At 43.9% G+C, this 27,294-nt stretch overlaps 1 protein-coding gene across 2 annotated transcripts in view; it reads left to right on the top strand.

The window, feature by feature from the left end:
- CDH13 (cadherin 13) overlaps positions 1 to 27,294 on the top strand; it is a 691,633-nt gene that overhangs the window by 123,807 nt on the left and 540,532 nt on the right. For both annotated transcript variants that reach the window (XM_066583672.1, XM_066583671.1), the window contains exon 2: positions 21,474 to 21,585. In XM_066583672.1, the coding sequence (XP_066439769.1) occupies positions 21,474 to 21,585 (112 nt within the window). The remainder of the gene's footprint in view (positions 1 to 21,473; positions 21,586 to 27,294) is intronic.

Genomic DNA, 27,294 nt, shown 5'->3' with positions numbered 1-27,294 from the left:
TGCAGGCAGTTCTCATGGAAACAGCCTAGAGCTCTCTTTCCATCAAGAAAACTTCAATTCATCACATTAACGTCACCCTGTCACATCTTGTCGATCAGTTCGTTTTACAGGCCAGGACCTTGGCGCTTTTAACATCACCTCCATCCCAGCCTGGAAGATGTGGCGTGACCGCCGGGAATCCGGTGCTGTATTGTATTAGAGGAAGAGAAACAACAACAACAAAAAAACCTCATTGGAAAGTCTAAAAAGGTGGCTGAATGTGCGACTCCGGCCCCCGTCTCCTGCTCCCACTTTCCATTTTTCTTCATACTAGGAGCTGATAAGACAGCGCAGACTATGGAAGGGACGGTTACTGAGCTGGAAAGAATTGAAAGTGTTGAAATGTGTGTGATAGAGCAGCCGGTATTAACAGGTGCAGACCCTATTGACTTTTAGATTTCTGCATTTGCTCTCTCGTTTCTTCTGCAAAGATGGTCAAGGTCTACACTTGGCCCTTTTCTGAACATCTATAGATCCTGCCTGACAAGCAGCCTGCAAATTAACTATTGCATTATCTTACTCAGGATATGTTACTTAGCCTAGATGGTATCATTTTTGACTGCCCATCTTCATATTCCTTTAGGGTATATGGCAGGTCATCAGATGTGGACCCACTGTGCCACACATTGGTTTGACTTTGGGCCAAATATACAGGCCATACCTGAGTAATACTGGTCTTTACCCCTTTAACCCCACCAGTTGGGATGTGGGCTTTGCTGCGATGTCCTGAGGCCATTATACAGCAAGTGTTCTCAAAAATGTGGGAGCTAATGCTACACTAGACCAATATGTTATATCTGAGTGTTTTTACAGGAGTGAGATCAATCCAGGTCATGGCAGGCGGTGTAACTTCAGAACGAGGAACAAGCATCAGGACACAGAGAACGGGCTCAGAATTGTAAAGCTGGCCATAGGTCATGCCATATAGAAGCATGGTCAGTATAACAATCCATGGTCAGGAGCAGAGATTGCCGTAAACTCAAGAATAGCCAGAGTCAGAATACACAAGATAACACCTTAGGCTTGACAAAAGACCAAAAACCCAGGCACTTTCCTTGGGGGCTGCTATTTACACTGAATGATCTTCATGCAGCTCATTGTCCATCGTTTATGTTACATAAATGATGGACGATGAGCAGATCACTGATCACTCAGTGTAAATACAGGAGCAAGGAATAGCAAGGAGTAAAATCTCCTGCAGCCTCCCCGCCCCCCTGCTGGCCGCTCTGTGAGCGAGACAGCGATACTACCTCCCGTGCAGCAGCACGGGAGCGAGTATGTGCGGGGATGAGTGTCGGGCATTGTTTGCCCGACATTCGTCTCATCTAAATAGGCCTTAAGATTATCCAGACTTATACAAACACAGCAAATGCAAATAAACAAAATGTGTACACCTTATTAGTGCAAATGCAAATACCATAAGCAGAGTGATTGCCCTGATAAGGGCAGCCCCACATTAGTAACCTAATATATGTAAACCAACAGACTTAAAGCTTAAATACATGGGTATGTTTTAGTCCTGTTATGCGGCCGTCTTATCAACGGTCCCATAACGGGACAAAACCATTGATTTCAATGGTTCCTTTTTTATTAGCGGTATTCTCACTCATTAATAGTACAGGCAAGAAGAGATAGGACACAGACAGGACTCAGGAGTCAGATGTGACATTTGACTGGAGTCAAATGGGACAGGACACAAACAGACAGAGATCTGACCAGCAAGCATGCTCAAACCAGACTGGAGAATAAGTGGCACTCTCTAAGAGGAGGGGCTAGAATAAATGTGGACAGACAGATGGTGGTTGGCTAGCTGGGCTAATCCACCGCTAAGCCAACCAATCAGCTAAACACCTGCTGAGAATTGCTCCTGTTAGATCACATGGGCTGAGACTGACGCCACAACATAAAACCCCATCCCATTCAAGAGCTGTGACCGGCGAGCCGTGACAAGTGTTTATGGTAAAAGTTGTATAATGGGGTTAATGAGGTCACTTCTAAGGAGCTAAAGTGCCCCAATTTGTCAAAGCCAGCACCATGTTTCAATCTTCCATCTTGTTGATGGATGAAGACAATCGAAAGCAATGAGGAGATGAGATTTTAATTCCAGGAAAATCAAAATGTGACGAATGATCAAAGTAGAAAAAAAAAAAAAAGAGTCATTAGCTGTCCAAATCATGTCAAAGTCGCTAGAAATAGTGCGCGACTTGTGAAAAGTAAGACTAACAGCATGTTCTGAGAGAGCCCACTTACGAGATGCAGATGGTTGCGGTTTCTCAAGAACTGAAGGTTGAAGATTATACTCATAGAATATTTCACACTACCAAAAATTTGTATTGCGCCGATGTTCTTTGCTGTGATAAACATTTACCAAAATCGGAGCGCTCAATAAAATTTAAATTGTTACGTACAACAGAAAGTGGATTCAAATTACCCAACTTCTCAAATTGTTCTGAAAGCTTTTTTTTCTTTATTTTTAGATCAGTCTTTTATGTTTTTGAGAAATATATGGAGAGATTATTTTTTTTTCTTTTCCTTTTAGCTTTCAGGGCCCGGAATTCATTTCTGTTGTGAAAAAAGTCTTTCAAGCATAGAGTAGAAAGAATGGAAAAACATGTTTGGACTTGTGTTTCGGGTGCTTACAAAAAAAAGGCATTGTTATTAAGAAAAGGCACACTGTGCGAGTGAATGGCGCCATCCTCATAACTTCTAGAACGAGGCCCAGGAGGGAAAAAAGATCTTGGCAGAACCCCATACAGGATGGAATACTATTATTGTACTCACTCCACTGAGATCTCAAGTCTTATATGTAGCAAAACATGACGTTTTTTGGCATAAAAGGACTTTATGGAAGACTTTGGAAGAGCTTGGTGAAAGATAAATTGTCATAACATGACAAAATCCCGGGAAATTATCACCTACTCCCAGTCCTCTATGCCGTTGTCATCAGATCCATCAGTTCTAGGTCCTGTTCCAAGATGGCCACCATAATCTTCTAGTGACCACTGTACATTGATAGTCTGAGACACTTCATGCTGCTTTCTGATTGGCAATAGCTGATCACATGAGCAGTACTAGCTAATCAGAGAGCAGGGCAGGTGTAATGCATTGGTAATCTAATACATTACCAATGTATAATTAGCATTAGTTAGAAGATTACAGCAACCATCCTGGAACACCAAAAAATGCATCCCAGAACTAGTGGATCCAAAGGTCAATGGTGTAGAGGGCTGACGGCAGGCAATATAACTTTTCCCCTACGATCCCTGGACAGAATACTGTCGTGGGAAAAGAGGGTCGCTTTAACTGTGGTCTCAAAAGAACATTTTTTACTATAAATCCAATAGGCCCAGTCTAGTGAAGAATGTGGTTAGGGCAGTGCAAAAGGGCAACTCTACTCTGAATACGTCATGTTCCAATGTACCATAGTTGTTCCATTACCAATACCGTTTAAGAGTTTAAATACTGTTGTAACTTGTTTTATGGCCTTGACAGGACCTTTTAGAGAGAGTTTACATGACTTTGTTCACTGGACTGATAGAATCATAAAATGGTAGAGTTGGAAGGGACCTCCAGGGTCATCGGGTCCAACCCTCTGCTCAGGGCAGGATTTACTAAATCAGCCCAGACAGAGGTCTGTCCAGCCTTAGTTTGAAGACTTCCATTGAAGGAGAACTCACCACCTCCCGTGGTAACCTGTTCCACTAATTGATCACCCTCACTGTCAAAAAGTTTTTCCTAATATCTAATTTGTGTCTCCTCCCTTTCAGTTTCATCCCATTGCTTCTAGTCTTTCCTTGTGCAGATGAGAATAGGGCTGATCCCTCTGCACTGTGACAGCTCTTTAGATATTTGTAGACAGCTATTAAGTCTCCTCTCAACCTTCTTTTTTGCAAGCTATATTCCCAGATCCTTTAATCGTTCCTCATAGGACATGATTTGTATATCACTCACTATCCTGGTAGTTCTTCTCTGAATTTTCTCCAGTTTGTTGATGCATTTTTTGAAATTAGAGTCAAGAACTGGACACAGTATTCCAGATGAGGTCTGACTAAGGAAGATTAGAGGGGGATAATGACCTCACGTGATCTAGAGTCTATGCTTCCCTTAATATGTCCCAGAATTGTGTTTGCCTTTTTAGCTGCTCTTCACAGTAGGATTACTTTAAAACATGTAACTTTAATAGAAAATAGACACTAGGGCGACAAACATAAAGTGATTTTCGATATCTTGCTAGATGGGAAAATCGATAATGATAGAGATTCCACACAGGACGTCTGCTTAGATGTAGCCAATCTGGTCCTCAGGAATCTATCAATTTGTTCAATAAACTATGTTTCTAGTTTGAGGAAGTAGCCTTATTGAGCATGATAGCCGGCAAGAAATTTTTGTGACCTTTCTCAGAGCTGAATTTGATCCTGAAGCTCTGAAAATAAGAGCAGCATGTATTTGTGTATTGAGGTGGCCTAATGCATATGAGTCAGATGAATTAGGTGGACTCATATAACGACTCATGATTCATGAAATGGAGGGATATAAGAGGAATACTGCCTCCAAAAGTGTTGCGAATAAGTTTGAAAAATAGCAGTAACTAGGCCAACTGCCCTATGGTTCCAGAGTTAGTAGAACTCTTGCTCTTGGTACCTCAGATACTGAGCAATTCGTAAGCAACAAAAACTTCAATGTCCGAAGTTAACCGCTAATTGCCAGTAGAAACAGGACTTGAAGAAGTCTATATGGCTTATGCCTGAGCCAAAAAAAACCAGAATGATATAAAACTATAGGGTTCAATCAAATATCAGTCCCTAGATGAACAATAGGGGGCTGATTAGAATGAACGGAAATGGCCAGTCCACTGATCGCTTAACAAATCTTGCAAAGCTCCAAGACCTAAAAATGTTGGTCTGAAGGAGTCTGATATAACAAGTGTTAAAGCATAGGAAACCCCAGAATGATATAAACATATAAAGTTCAATCAAATATCAGTCCCTAGATGAACAGTAGGGGACTGATTAGAATGAACGGAAAAAACGGTCCACTGATCGCTTAACAAATCTTGCAAAGCTCCGAGACCTAAAGATGTTGGTCTAAGGGAGTCTGATATAACAAGTGTTAAAGCATAAGAAACATAGTGCAGAGCCTCTGGCCTGGATGGTAGGACGGGCCATAATGACCGAAGCTCACTTGCTTGTGTTAAGTAGTGTCTGGAACCCCTCCCATTTATTCTCTAGGATTTCAGTCTGCCTCTGTGAAAAAAACCTTTTTGGCTGCTGCATCACATTGTTGACTCATGTTCAGTCTGTGATCTATTAGTATACCCAAGTCTTTTCACATGTGCTGCTGCTTCGCCCAATTCCTCCGATTCTGTATGTGCTTTTTTATTTTTCTGGCCCAGATGTAGGACTTTGCCTATCTCCTTGTTAAATACCATTCTGTTAGTCGGTGCCCACTGTTCAAGCTGTTCTAAATCTTTTTGAATAATCTCCCTCTTCCCTAGTGTTAGCTATCCCTACTAGCTTTGTGTCGTCTGCACATTTGATCAGTTTTCCATCAATTTCCTCCTCCAGAGCATTTATACAACTGTTGACCAACACTGGGCCTAGGACAGAGCCTTGTGGTACTCCACTTGATACATTCTTCCACTTGGATGTGCAGCCATTTATGACCACTCTTTGAGTATGATCACTCAGCCAGTTGTGAATCCACCTAGCAGTTGCCTTGTCAATCCCATATTTGGTCATTTTTTCAATAAGTATGATATGAGATACTTTGTCAAATGCTTTACAAAAGTCAAGATATACTATATCCACCGCATTTTCCTGATCAACCCAGTCGGTGATACTGTCATACAAAGAAATTAGATTCGTCTAGCATGACTTGTTTGTTACAAACCCATGCTGGCTCTAGTTAATTATAATTACTCCTTTTTTATTCAAGTACTTGCGTATATGCTGCTTAATAATTTGTTCAAGATCTTTCCCGGTATAGAAGTCAGGCTCACAGGCCTGTAGTTTCCTGGATCCACCTTCTTCCCTTTTTTAAAGATAGGGACATTTGCCCTTTTCCAATCTTCTGGGACTTTTCCTGTTCTCCAGGAGTTTTCAAAGATTATGGCTAGTGGTTTAGAAATTACCTCTGCTGCTTCCTTTAGGACCTAAACTACACACTGTTCACCTGATGAACAGAGAATAAAAGAGAAGTCCTGTTCCTCAGCTCTGGTGTATCTTTTTTTCTTTCACAATACCATCAATGGCAGGCCCAGAGACCACTGATAGGTCTCCGGTTAGCATGGAAGCTCATCGACCCTCCATGAATGGATGGTGGAGGGTCAATAATGTAACAAAGGGAGTTTCTCAATGTGTTAAATGCTTACGTGCCACATACAACTATTTCAGGGTATTTGGCCCACAGGCTAGCCCAGTAGGTTTCTGGTTGGTTAGATGAGAGGTCACCAATGTGTGTCTGAGGCTTAATGTTTTGTTATTGTGGAGAGAACCACAGCTAAGAGCACCAATGCTTCCTACATGCTGATAGTGCTCTATTTCGCGGCTCTCCCCTTAATGAGAAACATTACCATTCAGACTTTCAGTTTACAGAAAAACACATCATCGCCCTTATTGAGTATTTATAGAGACTATCAATCTAAGCCATCCCTATTCCCCCACCCAGAGACCCACTTTAAGCCATCACCTCTGTCATACTGGTAGTTCCTCCAGTGTGCTTCTTGCCTTCAGCAAAGACTTTTCATTGCATGGAGTGCAAATACTTTACAAACAACCAAATCAGCACATAACAACACTAATAACCCCAACCACCCTATAGGCAGCCATTCTAACAATTTTTAAAAAAACCATTTAGCCCAGTAGGATCTCTTCAACCTTTAACCAAACCTCTCATTATATGACTCCATTATAAGACCGAGGTAGCATTACATACAATCCTTTCTCAGCACGCAAAAAACCCAACAGCCTCCATCTTGGAGCACGCAATGTACTCTCAGGAAAACTTCAAAAAGGTGTTCTTTTCGGAAATCAGTGTTTCTCCATTATGTGCTAATTATTGACTCAGACAACTAGCTACTTTATATGACGCTACAAAATAACTGAGGCAACTGCTCAATCAGAACGTGATTGTGAACGTAAAAAATCTCCCTTGGGGGCCCTTTAATGTATAAGGGGGTCAGGACAAGTCACTGCAATCTATTACTGCTCCATTAAGTCCATTAAACCGTGGAGGTGGAGCTGTATAATAAAATTGCTTGTCTGACATATTCGCTTGTTAATACACAGAGCATTACAGGAAGTCACTTGCTTATTTTAGAAGGTACCATAGCCATGATTGAGCGGCTTTGTTATATGCACAGATCAGTTAGAAGGCAGTATTATAGCAGTTATAGTCTTGTATATAGGGGCAGTATTATAGTGGTTATATTCTTGTACATAGGGGGCAGTGTTATAGTAGTTATATTATTGTACATAGGAGCAGTATTATAGTAGTTATATTCTTGTACATAGGGGGCAGTATTGTAGTAGTTATATTCTTGTACATAGGGGGCAGTATTATAGTAGTTATATTCTTGTACATAGGGGGCAGTATTATAGTAGTTATATTCTTGTATATAGGGGCAGTATTATAGTAGTTATATTCTTGTACATAGGGGGCAGTATTATAGTAGTTATATTCTTGTACATAGGGGGCAGTATTATAGTAGTTATATTCTTGTATATTGGGGCAGTATTATAGTAGTTATATTCTTGTATATAGGGGCAGTATTATAGTAGTTATATTCTTGTATATTGGGGCAGTATTATAGTAGTTATATTCTTGTACATAGGGGGCAGTATTGTAGCAGTTATATTCTTGTACATAGGGGCAGTATTATAGCAGTTATGTTCTTGTACATAGGGAGCAGTATTATAGTAGTTATATTCTTGTACATAGGGGGCAGTATTATAGTAGTTATATTCTTGTATATAGGGGCAGTATTATAGTAGTTATATTCTTGTACATAGGAGGCAGTATTATAGTAGTTATATTCTTGTACATAGGAGGCAGTATTATAGCAGTTATATTCTTGTGCATAGGGGCAGTATTATAGCAGTTATATTCTTGTACATAGGGGCAGTATTATAGCAGTTATATTCTTGTACATAGGGGGCAGTATTATAGTAGTTATATTCTTGTATATAGGGGCAGTATTATAGTAGTTATATTCTTGTACATAGGGGGCAGTATTATAGTAGTTATATTCTTGTACATGGGGCAGTATTATAGTAGTTAGATTCTTGTACACAGTAGGCAGTATTATAGTAGTTATATTTTTGTACATAGGAGCACTATTATAGTAGTTATATTCTTGCACACAGGGGGTAGTATTATAGTAAATATATTCCTGCACATAGGAGCAGTTATATTCTTGTACACAGGAGCAGTATTATAGTAGTTATATTCTTGTACATAGGGGCAGTATTATAGTAGTTATATTCTTGTACATAGGGGGCAGTATTATAGTGGTTATATTCTTGTACATAGGAGCAGTATTATAGTAGCTATATTCTTATGCATAGGAGGCAGTATTATAGTAGTTATATTCTTGTACATAGCGGGCAGTATTATAGTAGTTATATTCTTGTACATAGGGGGCAGTATTATAGTAGTTATATTCTTGTACATAGGGGGCAGTATTATAGTAGTTATATTCTTGTACATAGGAGCAGTATTATAGTAGTTATATTCTTGTACATAGGGGCCGTTATATAGTAGTTATATACTTGTACATAGGGAGCAGTATTATAGTAGTTATATTCTTGTACACAGGGGAGCAGTATTATAGTAGTTATATTCTTGTACATAGGAGCAGTATTATAGTAGTTATATTCTTGTACATAGGGAGCAGTATTATAGCAGTTATATTCTTCTACATAGGGGCCGTTATATAGTAGTTATATTCTTGTACACAGGGGGCAGTATTATAGTAGTTATATTCTTGTACATGGGGGCAGTTTTATAGTAGTCATATTCTAGTACATAGGGGGCAGTATTATAGTAGTTATATTCTTGTACATAGGGGGCATTATTATAGTGGTTATGTTCTTGTACATAGGAGCAGTATTATAGTATTTATATTCTTATACATAGGAGGCAGTATTATAGTAGTTATATTCTTGTACATAGGGGGCAGTATTATAGTAGTTATATTCTTGTACATAGGGGGCAGTATTATAGTAGTTATATTCTTGTACATAGGGAGCAGTATTATAGTAGTTATATTCTTGTACATAGGAGGCAGTATTATAGTAGTTATATTCTTGTACATAGGAGCAGTATGATAGTAGTTATTTTCTTGTACATAGGGGCAGTATTATAGTAGTTATATTCTACATAGGAGACAGTATTATAGTAGTTATATTCTTGTACATAGGTGGCAGTATTATAGTAGTTATTTTCTTGTACATAGGGGGCAGTATTATAGTAGTTATATTCTTGAACATAGGGGGCAGTATTATAGTAGTTATATTCTTGTACATAGGGGGCAGTATTATAGTAGTTATATTCTTGTACATAGGGGCAGTATTATAGTAGTTATATTCTTGTACATAGGAGGCAGTATTATAGTAGTTATATTCTTGTACATAGGGGGCAGTATTATAGTAGTTATATTCTTGTGCATAGGGGGCAGTATTATAGCAGTTATATTCTTGTACATAGGGGGCAGTATTATAGTAGTTATATTCTTGTACATAGGGGCAGTATTATAGTAGTTATATTCTTGTACATAGAGGGCAGTATTATAATAGTTACATTCTCATACATAGGGGACAGTATTATAGTAGTTATATTCTTGCACATAGGAGCAGTATTATAATAGTTATATTCTTGTACATAGGAGCAGTATTATAGTAGTTATATTCTTGTACATGGGGGGCAGTATTATAGTAGTTATATTCTTGTACATAGGAGCAGTATTATAGTAGTTATATTCTTGTACATAGGAGGCAGTATTATAGTAGTTATATTCTTGTACATAGGAGGCAGTATTATAGTAGTTATATTCTTGTACATAGGTGGCAGTATTATAGTAGTTATTTTCTTGTACATAGGGGGCAGTATTATAGTAGTTATTTTCTTGTACATAGGGGGCAGTATTATAGTAGTTATTTTCTTGTACATAGGGGGCAGTATTATAGTAGTTATATTCTTGTACATAGGAGCAGTATTATAGTAGTTATATTCTTGTACATAGGGGGCAGTATTATAGTAGTTATATTCTTGTACATAGGAGCAGTATTATAGTAGTTATATTCTTGTACATAGGGGGCAGTATTATAGTAGTTATATTCTTGTACATAGGAGCAGTATTATAGTAGTTATATTCTTGTACATAGGGGGCAGTATTATAGTAGTTATATTCTTGTACATAGGTGGCAGTATTATAGTAGTTATTTTCTTGTACATAGGGGGCAGTATTATAGTAGTTATTTTCTTGTACATAGGGGGCAGTATTATAGTAGTTATATTCTTGCACATGGGTTTCGCTATTATAAAGGTTGTATTCTTATACATAGCAGGCAATATTATAGTAGTCAAATCCGTGCACATAGAGGGCAGTATTGCAGTACAGTAGATAATTATAAGGTGCAGTATAATAGGTATATTCCCTTCTATATGGAGTCAATTTATTATAGTCAATTCCTTGTCCATGGACACTCTTTCTTTATAATGTACCTTGTGGCTGTTTACCGCATCCTGATCTTTGATGAGACTGAACCTTGTTTTTAATTGTTTTGGTGACAATGTTCCTCCCAATCGATGATTGTTCTCATTACTGTTGACAAGCTCATTCTTATAGGCCGGTGTTAGTATATCATTACTTTACATTATCATAGCCTTGTCTTGGGGATAATTGCACTCCTGACATTCTAATTAGTTTCGGTGACCTACCGTAGCAGGTATCTGCCGATGGTTTTCCAATCCCGCTTCTGTTGCATGAGTGCTGCAATCAATCTACAGGCATGTCCTCATTTCTTACTTTACAAGGTCAGTGTCAGATCTGTGCAGAATGTAGTTCCTCTCCTGCATAAATCTTCCCGCGAATGGAAACCATAATGGATGATAATTCTGTATCCACCGCAGATACGTAGATACATTCCTTACCTCCAAGTGCGTTGTTGCCTGCGACCTTTCTTCTGTACAATGCCATCTCCAGATATCTCCAGATATTACTCATCCTAGTAAATTTCTATCCGCTAATACAATAATGTTTCTTAGTATAGCGGGTCCCAGTCTCGTCTGGCGGTGGCGGGGGGTGTACGTCTGACCTTGCCTTACAGGCTAAGTTTATATTCAAGTTAAGTGAACAGTGAATTCTCCGAATGCCGAGCGCTCCGCCGTTGTCTATGAACTCATTTGGAGGTTTAGAATTGGAAAGAGGCAGATAGAAAGCCTTAATATTCACAGAGTGTGATTACATCTGAAGGAAGGGGGATTAAATTGGTTTATCGGGTTTGCGCAACTGTTTTTCTACATATTACTCACCTTTCCAAGGACATAACCAAGAACAAAGGCAGTCTTAATCATCAAAAGTAGAGTTTCTAAGCTTCTTCACTTCTTGGGTGAAATCCGTTAATGCTCTATATAGCCATTTTTCAGATATATCTCTTCCTGGGAAACTTGGGTGGCAACTGATATGGCCACCAAAACTGACCCCGCATGGGTTGTAGGCCAGACCGCTGAATGGCAACCCTACCTGGCTGTGCAATATAATGAATGTGGAGGATCTACTATGGTAATCTGAGGTCTGGGAAAGGTAGGCGACAACCTAAAGAACCTGTCAGAACCGGCAACTCTCGGGGCCGCCGTGCCCGCACCACCGGTCCGGCCACCCGGGGTACAGGAGCGCGGCGCAGAGGTACCCCGGTTCTTGTGATCTCCCCGGGCCGCTGTAAGACTGGTCGCCGCCGGGTTGCTAGGGAGGCAGCTGGTGCTTCTAGTCACTTGACTACCAGGCTGGCTTCCCTAGTAACTGTCTGTGCAGCTAGACTGGGGGCGTGCCCCCAGCACCGCCCTGATTAGCCCTGCTGCTGTCAGGCTCCCCGCCCCAATCAGCTTCTGGGGCGGGAGCGCTGACAGCATTTAAATAGGTGTGTTTTCCTCTCAGGCCTTGCCAGTGTTAGTTTGGTCTTCCAGCTGCACCCGCGTATTCTTTGACTCCTGTTTGTGACCCCGGCTTTCCTGACCTCTGCTTTTGGACCTTGACTACGTTTTTGCCTGACCCCCCTGTACTGCGCACCCTCCTGTTGCCGACCCGGATTGTCTGACCACTCTACCGTTGTTTGTCTTCAGTGTCTGTTTGTCTTCCCGTGTCCCGCTTCCCTAGTGAGGGTAGGGACCGCCGCCCAGTTGTCGCCCTGGGGGTTAGCCCAGGGGGGCAAGTAGGCAGGGACAGGGGTTGCGGGATATCTCAGGGACCCCCATATCCCGGACACTGTCCTGACAGTAACACTGGCCGAACGAAGGTCAGACCCTTGCATCCGCCCGGCAACTCTGAACCCCTCGATGGAGGCCATGGCAGCTGTAGCGAACCAGGTCCAGTTCCTTACGAACCTTGCCCAGGACCTAACAGCCCGCTTGCAGCGACAGGAACAAGCGGCAGCTGCAGGTCCCATGCAACCCGCTTCCGCTCCAGGAACAATGACAGAACCTCGAGCCACGCTTCCGGATTGTTTCTCCGGAGAGAGAGGTCAGTTTTTCGCATTTAGAGAGAGCTGCAAGCTCTACTTTGATCTCCGCCCCCACTCCTCTGGTACTGAATACCAGAAAGTGGGAATTGTAATTACCCGCCTGAGGGGAGAGCCCCAAAATTGGGCTTTCTCATTACCTGCTGGCTCTCCCGCCCGACTATCCCCTGACGCCTTTTTTTCCGCCTTGGGTCAAATTTATGACGAACCCGACCGTGCCGGCTACGCAGTCTCCAAGCTTCTGGCCCTGCGCCAGGGTTGCAAGATGGCGGAGGACTACTGTTCCCAATTCCGCCAGCACTGTACAGAATCCGGGTGGAATGATGCCGCCCTAAAAGACCTATTTTTGACCGGTCTGTCTGAGGGTCTGAAGGACCTACTCGTGGCCCACCCGGAGCCAAGAACCCTGGAGCAAGCCATGTCGCTGGCTATTCGGGCTGACCGACGTTTGAGGGCCAGACACGCCGCTCGGACCACTCCACTCCCCACGCCCACTTCTTCTACTGACCCGACTTTTCCACCTCCCACCACCGAGGCCATGGAGCTGGGAGCCCTGAACCCTAAGCAACGCCGGGAAAATCGCCTGAAGAAGAACCTCTGCTTCTACTGTGGGGAGCCGGGTCACCGCATTGCAACCTGTGCCAAGAAGCCATGGCAGGGAAAACGTCCGCTCCTAGGCAGTTGTCCGGAGGACTGTCTAGGAGCCAAGGTACTCCCTGTGTTATCCAAAATGTTATTGCCTTGCACCCTAGAATTTCATGCTTTCCACCGTACTGGGCAAGCCTTTGTTGATTCTGGGGCTGCGGCGAATTTCGTTAACTTTAATTTCGTTGCTCAACTGTCCGGGGTTTTTTTACGTTTAGAGACCCCGATTCTGGTTTCAGGAGTGGACTCCACCCCATTGCAAGCAGGGGTGGTTAATCTGGTTACCCCTGAAGTAAGGTTTACTATAGGAGCCTTACACGTGGAAACCTGCACCTTTCTAGTGATGAGAGATTTGTCTGTGGACGTCGTCCTAGGCCTCCCCTGGCTCCGGGAGCACAACCCGGTAGTAAATTGGGACACGTTGGAACTGGTAAAGTGGGGTCCCCGCTGTGCCAACCACCTTTGTGCGGTGAAGATGGGAATCTCCACCTGCGAGGGGACCCCCCTACCAGAATACCTCTCCGAGTTTTCTGACGTGTTCTCCAAACAATTATCTGAAGCTCTGCCCCCTCATAGGGAATGGGACTGTAAAATAGACTTGATTCCTGGGGCCAAACTTCCTAAAGGCCGCATTTATAACGTTACGGTTCCTGAGAGAGAATCCATGAGGGACTATATCCAAGACAGCCTGGCCAAGGGGCACATCCGGCCCTCAGAATCCCCGGTGGGTGCCGGGTTTTTCTTCGTTGAGAAGAAGGATGGGGGTCTCCGGCCCTGTATTGACTATAGAGAGCTAAACAAAATCACAGTCCGGAACCAGTATGCTCTTCCACTCATTCCTGACCTCCTCAACCAGGTCGCTGGTGCCCGATGGTTTTCCAAACTTGATCTCAGGGGAGCATACAACCTCATCCGCATTCGCGAGGGGGATGAGTGGAAAACCGCCTTCAATACGCCCCTCGGGCATTTTGAATACCTAGTTATGCCTTTTGGATTGTGTAACGCCCCCGCCATTTTTCAGGGGTACATGAACTCAGTGTTTCAGGATATCATGGGGGTGTTCGTGGTTGTATATCTAGACGACATTTTGATTTTTTCCTCCGACTTGCCGAGTCACCATACTCACGTTCAGACTGTACTAGCTCGACTCAGACATAACAAGCTGTTTGCTAAACTCGAGAAATGTGTCTTCGGGGTACAAAAGATATCATTTTTGGGGTATATCATCACGCCATGCGACTTCCAGATGGATCCTGAAAAGGTGAAAGCCATCACGGAGTGGGCCCAGCCAGGGTCGTTGAAAGCCCTTCAACGCTTCCTCGGCTTCGCCAACTACTATCGCAAATTCATCAAAGACTTCTCCGTGGTGGCCAAACCTCTAACGGACCTCACCAGAAAGGGGGCAGATGTGAGGACCTGGTCTTCTGAGGCTCTGAGGGCCTTCGATACCCTAAAGGCGGCGTTCTCTTCTGCACCTGTCCTAGTACAACCGGATCTGTCCAGCCCTTTTTTGGTGGAGGTAGATGCCTCTGAGTTTGGTGTGGGAGCGGTACTGTCCCAAGGTCCCTCCACTCTCACCAACCTTAGACCGTGTGCCTATTTTTCTAGGAAGTTTTCTTCCACCGAACGGAACTATGATATAGGCAACCGGGAATTGCTGGCGATTAAGTGGGCTTTCGAAGAGTGGAGGCATTTTTTGGAAGGAGCCCATCACCAGATCACGGTACTCACAGACCATAAAAACCTCACCTATCTAGATTCCGCTAAGAGGTTAAATGCTCGGCAAGCCCGCTGGGCCTTGTTCTTCTCTCGGTTCAATTTTGTTGTTACCTATAGACCCGGTTCTAAGAATATCAAGGCTGATGCCCTGTCTAGGAGCTTTGGTTCTCCGGAACCTGCCGAGCCGGAGCCTGAGAGCATTCTCTCCCCTGGGGTGGTCCTCGCTGCTGTCTCCTCCGACCTTTCACCTCTCATTCACGCCGCTCAACAATCTGCTCCTGAAGCCCTTCCGGAAGGCAAATTATTTGTCCCGTTGTCACTGAGATTGAAAGTGTTAGAGGAGACACATGCTTCAGTCCTAGCTGGACACCCCGGCATCAGGGGTACGCTGGAGTTAGTGTCCAGACTCTATTGGTGGCCGCACATGGCCAAGGAGGTACGGGGATTTGTGTCTGCGTGCCCGGTTTGCGCAAGGGGGAAGAATCTCAGGAGACGTCCTGAGGGTCCTCTTCTTCCCTTGCCCATTCCGTCCAGGCCATGGTCCCATTTGTCCATGGATTTTATTACTGATCTGCCATCCTCGCTGGGGAATACGGTCATCTGGGTAATAGTAGACCGTTTCTCTAAAATGTCACATTTTGTTCCGCTTTGCAAGTTGCCCAACGCCAAACTTCTGTCGGAAATGTTCATCAAGGAGATTGTTCGGTTACATGGGATCCCCGAGGACATTGTGTCAGATAGAGGGGTTCAGTTCGTCGCTCGCTTCTGGCGAGCCTTCTGTAAAAATCTAAACGTAAATTTGTCCTTCTCCTCCGCTTTCCATCCCGAGAGTAACGGACAAACGGAACGAATGAACCAAGAACTTATCCAGTATCTGCGACTGTTTGTCTCTGATAACCAGTATCAGTGGGTCAACTACTTACCTCTCGCCGAATTTGCTATCAACAACCATGTTAACTCGTCGACCCGATTGTCACCTTTTTTTTGTAACTATGGGTTTCATCCCCGGTTCTCGCTTTCCACTCCTGTGGTCTCGAACAATCCGGCCGCCGACATATCCTCTGAGGAACTGTGCACAGTTTGGGCCCAGGTTCGTAAGAACCTTCAGGGTTCCCAAGAGAAACTGCGTAAATACGCAAATAAAAGATGTACCATCTCTGCACCTTTTGTAGTCGGGGAGCAAGTTTTGTTGTCATCCAAGAATCTGAGACTCAAGGTTCCCTCCCTGAAACTTGCTCCTCGGTTCATTGGCCCATTTACTGTTTCTCAGGTTATCAACCCGGTGTCATATAAGTTGGCACTTCCTGACCCCTGGAAGGTCCACAAGGTGTTTCACAAAAGCTTACTTAAGAAGTATGTGACTCCAGTTCTACCCACCCAGAACCCGCCTCCTCCTTCTCTGGTACAGGGGGAACTGGAGTATGAAGTAGAAAGGCTGGTGGATGCCCGACGGGTTAGAGGTGTGCTGCAGTACCTGGTCCACTGGAGAGGATTTGGCCCTGAGGATAGGACGTGGGTCCCTGCCAGGGACGTTCATGCGCCACGCCTAGTCCAGGCATTCCACAGGGCTTTCCCGCTTAAGCCCGCACCTGGCCATGGGGGTCCGGTGTCCCCCCGTAGAAGGGGGGGTACTGTCAGAACCGGCAACTCTCGGGGCCGCCGTGCCCGCACCACCGGTCCGGCCACCCGGGGTACAGGAGCGCGGCGCAGAGGTACCCCGGTTCTTGTGATCTCCCCGGGCCGCTGTAAGACTGGTCGCCGCCGGGTTGCTAGGGAGGCAGCTGGTGCTTCTAGTCACTTGACTACCAGGCTGGCTTCCCTAGTAACTGTCTGTGCAGCTAGACTGGGGGCGTGCCCCCAGCACCGCCCTGATTAGCCCTGCTGCTGTCAGGCTCCCCGCCCCAATCAGCTTCTGGGGCGGGAGCGCTGACAGCATTTAAATAGGTGTGTTTTCCTCTCAGGCCTTGCCAGTGTTAGTTTGGTCTTCCAGCTGCACCCGCGTATTCTTTGACTCCTGTTTGTGACCCCGGCTTTCCTGACCTCTGCTTTTGGACCTTGACTACGTTTTTGCCTGACCCCCCTGTACTGCGCACCCTCCTGTTGCCGACCCGGATTGTCTGACCACTCTACCGTTGTTTGTCTTCAGTGTCTGTTTGTCTTCCCGTGTCCCGCTTCCCTAGTGAGGGTAGGGACCGCCGCCCAGTTGTCGCCCTGGGGGTTAGCCCAGGGGGGCAAGTAGGCAGGGACAGGGGTTGCGGGATATCTCAGGGACCCCCATATCCCGGACACTGTCCTGACAGAACCTAGTAACTGGTAAAGAACCTAGTGGTAGAGAAGCTGAGGTTACCCAACTGAATAGCATCTCATAACAATCTTATACTGAAAGACTACTTTATTAGAGACCGCCATCTAGTAGCGTGTTGGACTTGAGAACTGCAGCAATTCATCTTGGTGTCCATATAGAGGTATGAGAAGACATGGAGTATGCCAAGAAGACATTCTTCACACCAGAGGCGTAACTTGAAGCTCCTGGGCCCCAATGCAAAACCTGGAACTGGGCCCCCAACTATAATGCTTTATTCATACTACTGGGCTCCCTATATGAAGAAGAGAGGCCTTATGGGCCCCCCAAGGCTCTTGGGCCCGGGTGCAACCACATCCCCTGAATCCTCTATAGTTACGCCCCTGCTTCACACTGTAACTCCACCTCCATTCCTATTGCATTCACCTTCATCAGCCTGATGGGAAGGGCTCATCAAATTATACTGCTTGCGTCAAATTCATGACCTCCCATTAGCATGGTACAAAAAAAATCTGGATTAATCTAACCAGGCGATGTTTTTCACTCAGTGATTTAATTTCTGTGATCTTTTCCCACTTGAGTTTCGCCCTTCTATTTGCGTTAGACAGCGATGGCGTTGGAACCGACTGTTGGCTGTGACAGCCCATCTGTGTAAGGGACAACAGAGTTCTGTATTTGGCCATAATAGTTGGAGCATTAGCATTATATTTGGCTGCAATTTCCTTGACTGTGTAATGCCTGTTTATTAGACGGATTCTTAACATCCTCCTTTGACCCCTTTCATTGACAATTTGATTATGCCCACAGGATCCCCTTTCACTGGATGTTTTTCTTTGGTCTACTCTCCACACTGTTGGGTTACCAGCTGTCAGATCACCATCAGTACAGCTTTATGCCCTTTTTTTTTGCAGTAAATGCCTTTCGACAGTTGTTTAGACGCATCCATAGTGTTGTTTGTTGGGGAAACTTATAGCAATGGCAAATTTTGTTCTGCTTGTTAGAGCAGAACTCACGAGCTATTTGAACGTTTCTTATCATCAAAGTTACACATAATTTACATATATTTTGCCGTCATTATGCAAGATCATTGAGGCAGCGAGAATGAGAACCCTGGATCGGAATTCCCATTACCTACATTTGCAAAGGAAAGGGAAGAATAGGACTTTGTATTCTATCGGCATTTCCAGCAGTAACATCTACACAATCTCGAAACAGCTAATAGGTCATCTCGATGGGGCTCCTTATTGATGGGCTTCATTGACAATGTGCTTGGAGTTCTCTTAGAGAATTACATTTTTTCACATGAACATGGTACACAATAATAATCATCCAATCTCTCCTTGTGTGTTGTGTTCACCGCAGTGTGTCAATACCTAGCTAAATATTGGCCACCCAGATCGATCGAGCGTACCGGGGAATCTGTAGGTGGCACCAGGTTCATAAATAAGAATAGGGTTTTATCACATTTTGGGTTATTTTCAGATTAATCTGTATTTGATATTAAGAACTTTATGCGTAATATATATTTTCTGCCCGAAGGCCCTTTAAAAACCAGAACAACATTGGAGGTTCTGATGACCAGTGATGGCTGACACTGAGCTTGTATAGATCTACTATTGTCTTCGATGGACATCTGATTTGTGGCCAAGACCAAAATGTTCTTCAGACAATTGAGGTCATTGTTAGACTGGGCCACTAAGGGATTCTCTAAAGAGCCCCAACTCTTACCTAAAAATGGTTCCCTTCACAATATGGCCTATGAAGTCCGGAAGCACTGGATATTCCCATGTGAAGCTGATAGTAGATCATTTGCTAATGTCCTTTGAGTGTAAAGTTGGACATACACTATAGATAGATGTTGACTGAAGGCTCATTCAGCTAATTGTTATGCCTTACAACTCCCCAGACACAAGCATGTAATATGGGACCGGCAAGCAGCCCTGGCAACAAGCCCAAAGCTTGGCATTCCAGGCCCAGAGAGTTACCAGATTCACTGGTCTCACCATGCCTGGGAGGATGTCAGTCTCTTTATTGTTTTCTGGTCTAAGCTCTATAGTAGACTCCTGGATTGTACTGGCTACACCTCCTACATATGCTCGGCTACGCCAATTGCGCATGTGTGTTGATGGCTAGAAGAGAACAAGCCACTGCCAAACTCCTCTGGCTGTTTATTGGGCATGTTGAACTCCAACATGTCCAACTCTTCATCCCTCTGACATCTTCCATTGCTCGCCCCCATACTGACTAAGATGTAAACGTATGGTAATGGTAGTAAAGATGTTGGTGGGAGAAGAGGGGTTCTAATCTGTTAAATTCTAATTACTTTGAAGCTGGATTCCCATGAATCTAGACCGAGTTCCTTTTTCTTTCATTTAAGTGATTGTAGTAATTGGTAGATCATCATTCGATCATTAGATACTCTACCTATGAAAAGATCATTGACTACCATATAGAAGACTGCCTAGCCATAGGCAGGACATTGCTCTGTATGGATGAAATAAGAGCCGTTAGACTCATACTGCCCTCTTAGGGTCTATACAAATATGATGTGCTTTATTAGGGTTTATCTTGGTGTGTATGGGGTCCAATTTTTGTCAAACTTGCAGAATTACCAGGCTTTGCACAGGTCTATGTCGTGTGACTGCTTGTGAGTGTGGTTAAAACCCTTATTTACTACTGATATGAAGCCAAAAATGTTATAGCACCAAATTACCGCATGGGTAAATCAGATACTTTGGATTATTTTAGACCGGGTTTGGGTTCATATTTGCATTCCAATTTTTTGTAAACCGGTTGAGAACCTACGTTCTAGAGAGAGCTGAAACCCGGACTAAACATCTCCGAGTGCCTGATTTAGCTATGTGGCAAATTTAACCCTTTCCAATGCAATTTGTATCCTGGTTTTCCTAGGGGGCTTACTCTTTTTCTGCTGTTATACAATGGTGCTATATGCTGACTAAAGCCAGTACTGCATGAGGTGACACGTTGGATAGGTTCCAACAGCAGAGAGGCTGGCAATATACAGTAAGAGAACCCCAACGGATGTCTTCCAACATCGGAGCTGTACAGACTTAACCCTTTCCAATCCAATTTGTATCCTGGTTTTCCTAGGGGGCTTACTCTTTTTCTGCCGTTATACAACAGCGCTATCTGCTGGCTAAAGCCAGTACTGCATGAGGTGACACATTGGATAGGCTCCGACAGCAGAGAGGCTGGCGATATACAGTAAGAGAACCCCGACGGACGTCTTCCAACATCGGAGCTGTACGGCCTTAAATCATAATGTCTTCAGAGGTCAGACAGTGGATTGGAAAGGTTTAATGCAGATTGGTCAAGTCGTTTGGCTGTATTCAATTTTTTGGTAATATGTCGCGAATGGTACGTCTTGGAGAGCTGAAACCTCTTAAAAACTTTCCAAATGTCAAATATGGAGTACTTGTCAGTCATTGAATGAACTCTTTTCTCTTGGTATGAATGAGAAATGGACACCATGCAAAGGAGCACTGAGAGTTGGGCATTCTATGGGGACTGGCCGATGGGAAACATTTGAACGGGGCATTAAAGCTACTTGTCCCACACCTGTCTGACATTACGGGCAACATTTTTGGACTTTTCTCTACCAGCTTTTTTGTACAGCCTCCAATAGATTTGATTTAGTACATAAATTGTTCTGCTCTTTGCTTTGCATAGCATTTTATCTCTCTGCCTGACAATCACCAGCCGCTTAGCTGAATAGAACATTAGCCTACATCCCGAAAATAGTGCTGAGGAAAATGTAATTCTCACTTCTGAAGCAGAGGGAGAAATCACATCACCATAGATCTTAAGCACGGCAAGTCTTTGATATCTTCTTATATTGAAAAAAAATGGCTGACAACTGATATCTGAAACCCGCGGTGTCACTTTATAGCAGCATTTGATGAAACAGAGAGGGGTTTCTGGCAGATTCCTGGAAAGCTGACAATCCCGCTGTCTGTACCATTTCTATCACGTTCTGGATGCTACTGCATAAAGCTTCTACCTCTTTCTTGCAGGTCCTGGTCTTTGCCATTGCTAGAGATTTCGACTGCATCCCTGGATTTCAAGAGAAGATTTACTATATTGAGCAGCAAGGAGACTTTTTGAAGGACCAGCTTCTTCTGAATGGTAGGAACATGACTCTTCGGTGGCATTGTGTAGATATAGTATCTAAAAGGAGGATTCCACCTTTAGTCATTTTAATGGTGGTCCCAAAAACTTAACGTGCAGTAGGGATAAGAGGTTATGGAAGTTTACCATCGCCAAAGGGGTTTGGGTGTTTCACTTATGGCAATAGACTTCATACTGAGACCCAATGAGAGTCCACATATGTAATGGAGGGAGATTGGGTATTGTTCTTAGAGAATCCTTGAGCTCCGGAGGGGTTGGAGCACTGGCATAATTATAGGGGATGTGGGGATGTGGTTGCACCCAGGCCCAGGAGCCTTAGGGGGCCCATAAGGCCTCTCTTCTCCATATAGGGAGCTCAGTACTATGAGTAAGGCATGGTTGGGGGCCCTGTTACAGGTTTTGCATTGGGGCCCAGGAGCTTAAAGTTATGCCTCTGCATTAAGGAGTTAAGAGACGTTGGGGGGCCCCAAGATAACTTTTTGCACCTGGGCCCATGAGGCTTTAGCTATGCCCCTGGTTTGGAGTAGCCTGGGGTGGGACCTGCAGCACTAGACCCAAATCTCTCAGGGTCACCAGGGTTTTCATGTTGACAGATATAGGTGACAAAGCCAGCAAGCCTTTATGGCCTGGATGGTTTGAAGCCTAGAGTCACATTGGGCCTGGAATTGAGTGGGAAGATGCAGGCGTTGCCTATAAGTAATGTAGTCTAATTAAAGGTATAGCGTCCATATGCAAAGCTCCATACTTCACAATGATACCAAGGACATCAATAAAGCAATACCCTGTTACACATGGACCACGGGAGACCTTATCAGAGAATAAAAAGTTGACAGCTTCATATTTGCACAGCTGTTATTAAAGGGAATGTTCATAGATATTTAATTAGAAAAATATGTCAAGCCAACATTCAGATTTATGGAAACCAATAAATCAATGATCAATAGAAAAAAAAACTTCTGGTGTAGTTGTAAATAAGTTTCCCATTAACTGACCACAGGGTAATCCACTGCTGAGACCTCTGATCAGTTGTAATATGTGGAGGAACCTGTTCAAATCTCCTACAGCACCTCCACAGGAGAACTGGAGCATCACACCATCCCTATTGAAATCAATGGTCCAATCATGTTCCCCAAATAGACCCTGGCTGATATATGGAGATAACGAATCAGGCACTCCCCTCCAATAACTATGAAGTACTAACGGGGAACATACATTTTGTAAGCCAGATTAACCCTTCAAATTACAAAATGCTATGTGTAAAAGAGATGGCCAAAGTCTTGTGCTGGCAGCCTCCACCAGTAGAAATCTATCTCTAAATATCATACAGTGTGGTATATAGTTGTGGTTTAAAATAATCTACCGTTTTAAAGATTGAGCATTTGAAGATTTGACCCATCTGATGATACAGTGCATGCAGAATATGACAGAGGCCTAATTAGCCAGTTAGTTATTTGTTGTGCATTATGACTATTGGAACTCATTTGTTGCCATTGAGTGAGGATGAAAAGTTAAATGTCTTGAAGGGTTACTTGCGTGGAATGCAGTGGTTGAGGGTCCAGAGCCATTGGGGGTCCATAACTCCTTAGTGATTCCAGGGCTATTCCTTCCCATGTCCTTTAGCCTAATTGTAACACCATCGAGGACCTCAGGATTGTCTTCTGCTTGTTTACGATCACATAGTATCAATGCTATATGTTGTGTTGGACAATCCAAGTGCTGAAAGACACTGTACTATGGGGATTGTCTTGGAGAAAGTCCCAGCTATGGCATAACTTAGTTGGCTTCCCAGTTCTTTTGCAACTACAACATGCTGGAGGCTTTAGTGGGGATGTCTGTGAAATGCCACGTAACACATATATGTCATGCACTGATGAGAAAATGATATTACCCACAAGTCATCTGCCCCAGATAAAATGGGTTCATATCCATGCATTTATGTAGATTGTGGCGCTGACAGCAGGTGCCCAATCAGGATCCTGACCGGCAGACCCCAGCTGATCAACTATTGATGACCTACCCTGAGGATAGGTCATCGTTGGTATTTTCCTGAAAAATCCTTTTAAGGGAATGATCATATGTAGGGCTCACTCACATCGGTGTCCCACGTATTACATGCATATTTTTTGTATGCGTAAAATATGCAGTACACAGCAAATACGCACGCACATGCTTTTTTTCTGCAAATGTCAAGCCCTAATAGACTATACTGAGGCGTAATATGTAGCAAATTAGGACATGTGAGAAAAACGCAGCTGTGAGTGACCCGATATAAATCAATGGGCTTTTAGGACCGTGTATTACATGCGTGAAAAATGTGCGTGTATTACATGGGCAATGCCCACCCGTGTGAGCCCTTATGGGCTACAGCTGGCTCCATTGAAAGCAATGGACTACTGGCAAGCCCTGCAGTGATTTTCTTTAAATATAAGCCCTTCCCTGAAAATCATCCAAAAAATGTGTAAAAAATAAAAAAATATATAGACTCACCTCTGAGCTGAGAGCTGCCTCTGATTGGTCACAGTGCTCAGCCAATTAGAGGCAGCCCTTTTAAATCCCCGCCTGCTGAAAACACTTCAGAGCAGTGCAGAAGAAGACCTGGTTGGATGCGCCTGAGCCCCTGCAGCTGCAGAGAGGTGAGTATAGATTTTTTAAAATTTTTTACACATTTTAGAGATGATTTTTCATGGAAGGGCTTATATTTAAAGCCCTTCCCCGAAAATCACTGCAGGGTTTGCCGGCAGCCCATTGCTTTCAATGGAGCCGGCTGTAGCGCCAACTCCATTGAATTCAATGGGAGAACATCACGCTCCTCTGTGACAGCTGTGACAGAGGATTTCTTCATCTCTGCGGGGAGTCCCCTTGTCACTGGACCCTGACTATACTGTCACAGTGTCCAGTGACAAGGGGACTCCCCATGGAGATGAAGAAATCCTCTGCCACAGCTGTCACAGAGGAGCGACCCTCCCAGAGTGGAGCGGAGGAGATGCCAAAGGAGGTGAGCCGCGGGGGTCGCTGCAGGGGCACGGCTCGCATCCCGTTGTGAGAATTCTCGCAGGATCTGACCCGGCCGTCTGCATGAGGCCGAACTAAAATAATAACAACAACCATCTGGCATCTGCCCGGACTGCCTTTACCGCTCATTGTTACGGATAAACGCCTAAAATGTGAGTTTTTGTGTCTTTTTCTATAAAAGCGTATTTCAATAGATTACAGAATGAAAGCAAACCCTGCATTGTTCTGCAAATACGATTATAGTTTTAATAAAAGCATCTCCGCCGCTTCCGTCCTCCGATATAATAAACGCTTCACCAAAAAAAAAGCAAAAAAACCCTCCGCACGGGTCTGTGGGGCTTTATGGCTTTATATCTACGTGAAATAGAAATGTAAAATGTGCGGAAAGTGGTGTAAATGGTATTGTTAGCGGAGGATACAACCGTAATCTGTGGAAATAAAAATCCAATCAGCAGGCTCCGTGATATTACCCGAGCTTTACAATTTAATCTAAAAATGAGCGCTGCGTCCCCCAGAGGAACGCGACTTAAATCAGCGGACGATCTGCTGAAAAATGGGAGCATAAAATCTTAATACAGCTGGAAGTTTCCTGTTTGGATAGGGATATAATGGAAGAGAGTTGCAGTTTTTCGACCGACCTGAAGGGATGGAGGACCATTCTGCTCAGCGAGCGGAGGTGTCCACCCAAAACGGGGCTGTTGCGTCACGACTAATTTTGGATAAGTGTTTGCAGAGAGCAATGTATGGCTGACCGTATAGAACAAGGACCGGTCAAAGTAGGAGCTGTCCTTTGTAAGTGGCTTTTTGCCTCCCCATAGGGAATATGGAAAGGGTTAATCTTTGTGAATTATCTCCCATACCTATTTGCCCCCTGGCACTATAATAGTGTGGTACCAGTATGTTCTAGCACAGAGCTGATATTGTGTGGGCACACAAGCCGCGCCTATGAAATCATGAGCAGGAGTGCCAGGCATAATTGCTCCAATGGCATTGAAACCTCTGATTTCCACCACTTCTATGCTGTGGTCAATGCTGACACTTGCATAGAAGAGAGGAAACAAATGAGGAACATGCATAACTTGTAAGCCCAAATATCTCAAGGGTTTGAACACTGAAACACTGGCAGTAGTACAGTGTCCTCAGTGTAGGCTATTTTTCTTGCAACAGGCCTGCGGACTAATTATCCCTGATGGTGGACACACCTATGTTTTTGGATGAGGCCGGCCTCACTTACGGTTTCTTGCGTGGGAGTGGCTACTTTGACTGACCCTAAGTTATCTAGGAGTATGGTACGTGGCTGGAAATGCTACTCTCCCCTTATTTCTTGGGTCCTTGTCACTGCTGATAGGTCCCTTAAGCTGTCCTGGGCAATTAGAATCCCTCTCCCCTACAGTGCTCCAGGCCTACTTTTGCAGCAAAGTCAGCAGCTTGTCACTCTTGCCTCTGGCACTCCTGCAGCTCTTATGAAGTAGAAACTGCCCCCTTTTCTATATATCAGGGTATCAACCAGTCAATGAATTTTTTGTGAGTATGCTCAGTTCCATTGCGCAAAAGTTTGGCATGAATTTTGGTGCACAAGGCGACTTTGGTGCTTCTTTTTGCCAGTCCCCGGTGTACTACATTGATATATATATACTTTCCATACGTTTGATTCAATCCTTACTGTTTTTATCGGCATTTACTAATCCGTACTCAGGAGATGATGTTCTAGTGCAAAATGACACATTTCTAACAGATGATTACAAGCTGAAAATTAATATATTTTCTTTGGTAAGGAATGGCCTCTCCTGCACTTCTACGCCAGCTAGCAAGCAGCGTGGGACGCTAATGGTGTTATTAGTATGTCGCGGGAAACATCTCCTCCGGTATCCATGCTAATAAGGCCGTTCGCAGTACAACAACGTCGCTCATAGACTGTGCCATTAGCTCCTGGGCTTCACATGATAAATACCTGACATCTGTTCTCATAATGTATATATATATATATAGCTTCGCTTCCACCAATCACAACATATTGCGCTCCTGTCATGCAAGCACATCACTCATCATGTTACTCTACAGGAAAGGATTATGAAATATATAGTCAGCGGGTGGGGGGGGGGGGTAGAGTTGGATGAGAATGTTGAGTAGCCGAAGGACAGAGGGAAGATCGGAGGCCGCATGTATTGTAGTGCTGGATTGTTTGGGTCATTACTGGTTGGAGTTGGAAGACATCTTGATACCCTTCTGTTCATCTTTTCTCCATCGTCATCTATGAGGCTGATGGGGTCAAATCATGGTGCTTGTTTTTTGCAGGATGAGTTGTATTTTCACTAGTAGCATGTAAAGTGCCATATAATGTATTGAAGACCTTCATAAATCATGTTTATTGGTTAATTCTACCCCACTTTATCTCTATTTTCATATATTCCCTCTCCTCCATACTTTACTTAGGGACATATAGGGAATCAACTTAGGTTACAGATGAGGGGTCGCCCTTTTTGAGGCGAGTGCTCTGCTTTATTGGCAGGTCCCTCCTGAGCAGGCCAGGGGAAGATCCTATATCTCACCTCTGTTTCTACCACCATCTGTGTTATTGTCTCGCATATCTGGTTACTTTGAAACCTCTTATGTTCTACACGTCATTTAGTCTGTCTTTGTCCCTTATTCCTGAATCAGATGGCCAGTTGCCTCGACAGGACTGGACAGATGTGA

The sequence above is a fragment of the Eleutherodactylus coqui genome, chromosome 11, assembly GCF_035609145.1.
Source record: "Eleutherodactylus coqui strain aEleCoq1 chromosome 11, aEleCoq1.hap1, whole genome shotgun sequence".
NCBI classification, from domain to species: Eukaryota; Metazoa; Chordata; class Amphibia; order Anura; family Eleutherodactylidae; genus Eleutherodactylus; species Eleutherodactylus coqui.
The sequence above is the reverse complement of the archived record's forward strand: the minus strand, read 5'-3'. Positions and strand labels throughout refer to the sequence as shown.